The following is a 1,500-nucleotide window of genomic DNA, read 5'->3' as shown; positions in this document are numbered from 1 at the left end:
AAAAAAAAAAAAAAAAAAAAAAAAAGGAAAAGAAAAGCCCTACCTCACTGGGCTAGTCTCTCACCTGGCATCACCCAGCCCATGTCCTCTTGAGAGAAGCCGTAGAGGGCATATTACTTGGCCATGGGCCCACTGGATGGAAATCTGCATTCCCAAGCCTCACTCACGTCAAGTAGAAATTTAGCTAAACTTTGGGCTGGGCTTGTTAGATAGGGAAGGGGTAATTACGAGGCTTGTCAGTCTTTCTGAGAATTGTAGCTATTCAATCACAGTGCTTGCCATGCTTATACTCAACCTCAAACTTACCTGGTAGTTCAAAGTTCTACTTTTGATGTAAATTGTTTCACTATTTTGAAAAAAGTTTAGCCAGGGGTGATGTTGCCTGTAGTCCTAGCTACTAGGGAGGCTAAGATAAGATGAGCCCAGGAATTCAAGGCTGCAGTGAGCTATAATTGCGGCACTGCACTCAAGCCTGGGTGACAGAGTAAGACCCTGTCTCTAAAAAATATAAACAAATAGCTGGGCACGGTGGCTCATACCTATAATCCTAGCATTTTGGGAGGTGGTGAGAGGATTGCCTGAGCCCATGGGTTCGAGGCCAATGTGGGCAACTTGGAGAGACTTCTTCTCTATCTTAAATTTAAAAAATTAGTTGGACATGGTGGTGCACACCTGTAATTCCAGCTACTTGAAAGGCTAAGGCAGAAGGATCACCTGAACCCAGAAGGTGGAGGCTGCAGTAGCTGTGACCGTGCCACTGCACTCTAGCCTGGGTGACAGAGAGACTCTGACTCGAAAAAAATATAAATGAATGAATGAATGAATAAGGAAGACAACTATCTGTCTTGTCTTTTGGGGTAAGAGAACATTTCCGATTACCCAACTGTTTCTCTGGCAATTGCTGGAATATTGGTAAAATAGTGTCTAGGCTGATAAAAATCAGATGTTTACCAGGAAGCTGTTACGTTTTTTTTCCCCTTTGACAAAAGAAAGAAACAAGGTCCCTCAGTTCTGCCCCAACCAACCACCTGTGGCTTATGGGATGGGAGAGGAAGGGAACCATGCAGAGGGTCCCCCAATGCACCCCTTTTCCATGCCCCCCCTACTGCAGGCACACCCAGCGTGAAGGGAACCCCCTTTTCTGACAGGGCCTCCTTACCCACCTGGGTAGAAGACCTCACTTTTGGTGGTGCCCTCTCTCCACTGGTGGAAGGTGCCAGAGATGATGGTGTCCGAGATCTCAGCCCAGTAGCGTCCTGAGTGACAATTAGATAGATACTAACTATCAGGATATCCGCACCATCACGCGGCCCTGCCAAACATCAGAAAGGAGGGCATGGGCCCTGGTACAGCCCCAGCCTCCCGGTCCGGACCGCCGCTAGCACTGACCCGAGTGGCCGCGGGAGCCCAGGGCGGTGCCGAAGAGCAGCACATACTCGGACAGCGAGGCGTGCAAAAGGCACATGGCGCCCATCCAGCCGCCCGCGTTCACGAACACCC

General features: G+C 49.1%; 1 protein-coding gene across 1 annotated transcript in view; it reads right to left on the bottom strand.

The window, feature by feature from the left end:
* Positions 1-1,500, bottom strand: part of SIGMAR1 (sigma non-opioid intracellular receptor 1) — a 10,494-nt gene that overhangs the window by 1,659 nt on the left and 7,335 nt on the right. Inside the window, exons 2-3 of the mRNA XM_008070985.2 lie at positions 1,390-1,500; positions 1,164-1,256 (exon numbers count right to left, since the gene is read on the bottom strand). Of these exons, the coding sequence (XP_008069176.2) occupies positions 1,164-1,256; positions 1,390-1,500 (204 nt within the window). The remainder of the gene's footprint in view (positions 1-1,163; positions 1,257-1,389) is intronic.

Source organism: Carlito syrichta, unplaced genomic scaffold (genome assembly GCF_000164805.1).
Source record: "Carlito syrichta isolate Samal-C Ts95f unplaced genomic scaffold, Tarsius_syrichta-2.0.1 Scaffold112228, whole genome shotgun sequence".
Classification (NCBI taxonomy): domain Eukaryota; kingdom Metazoa; phylum Chordata; class Mammalia; order Primates; family Tarsiidae; genus Carlito; species Carlito syrichta.
This window is presented reverse-complemented; position numbering and strand designations above follow the sequence as displayed.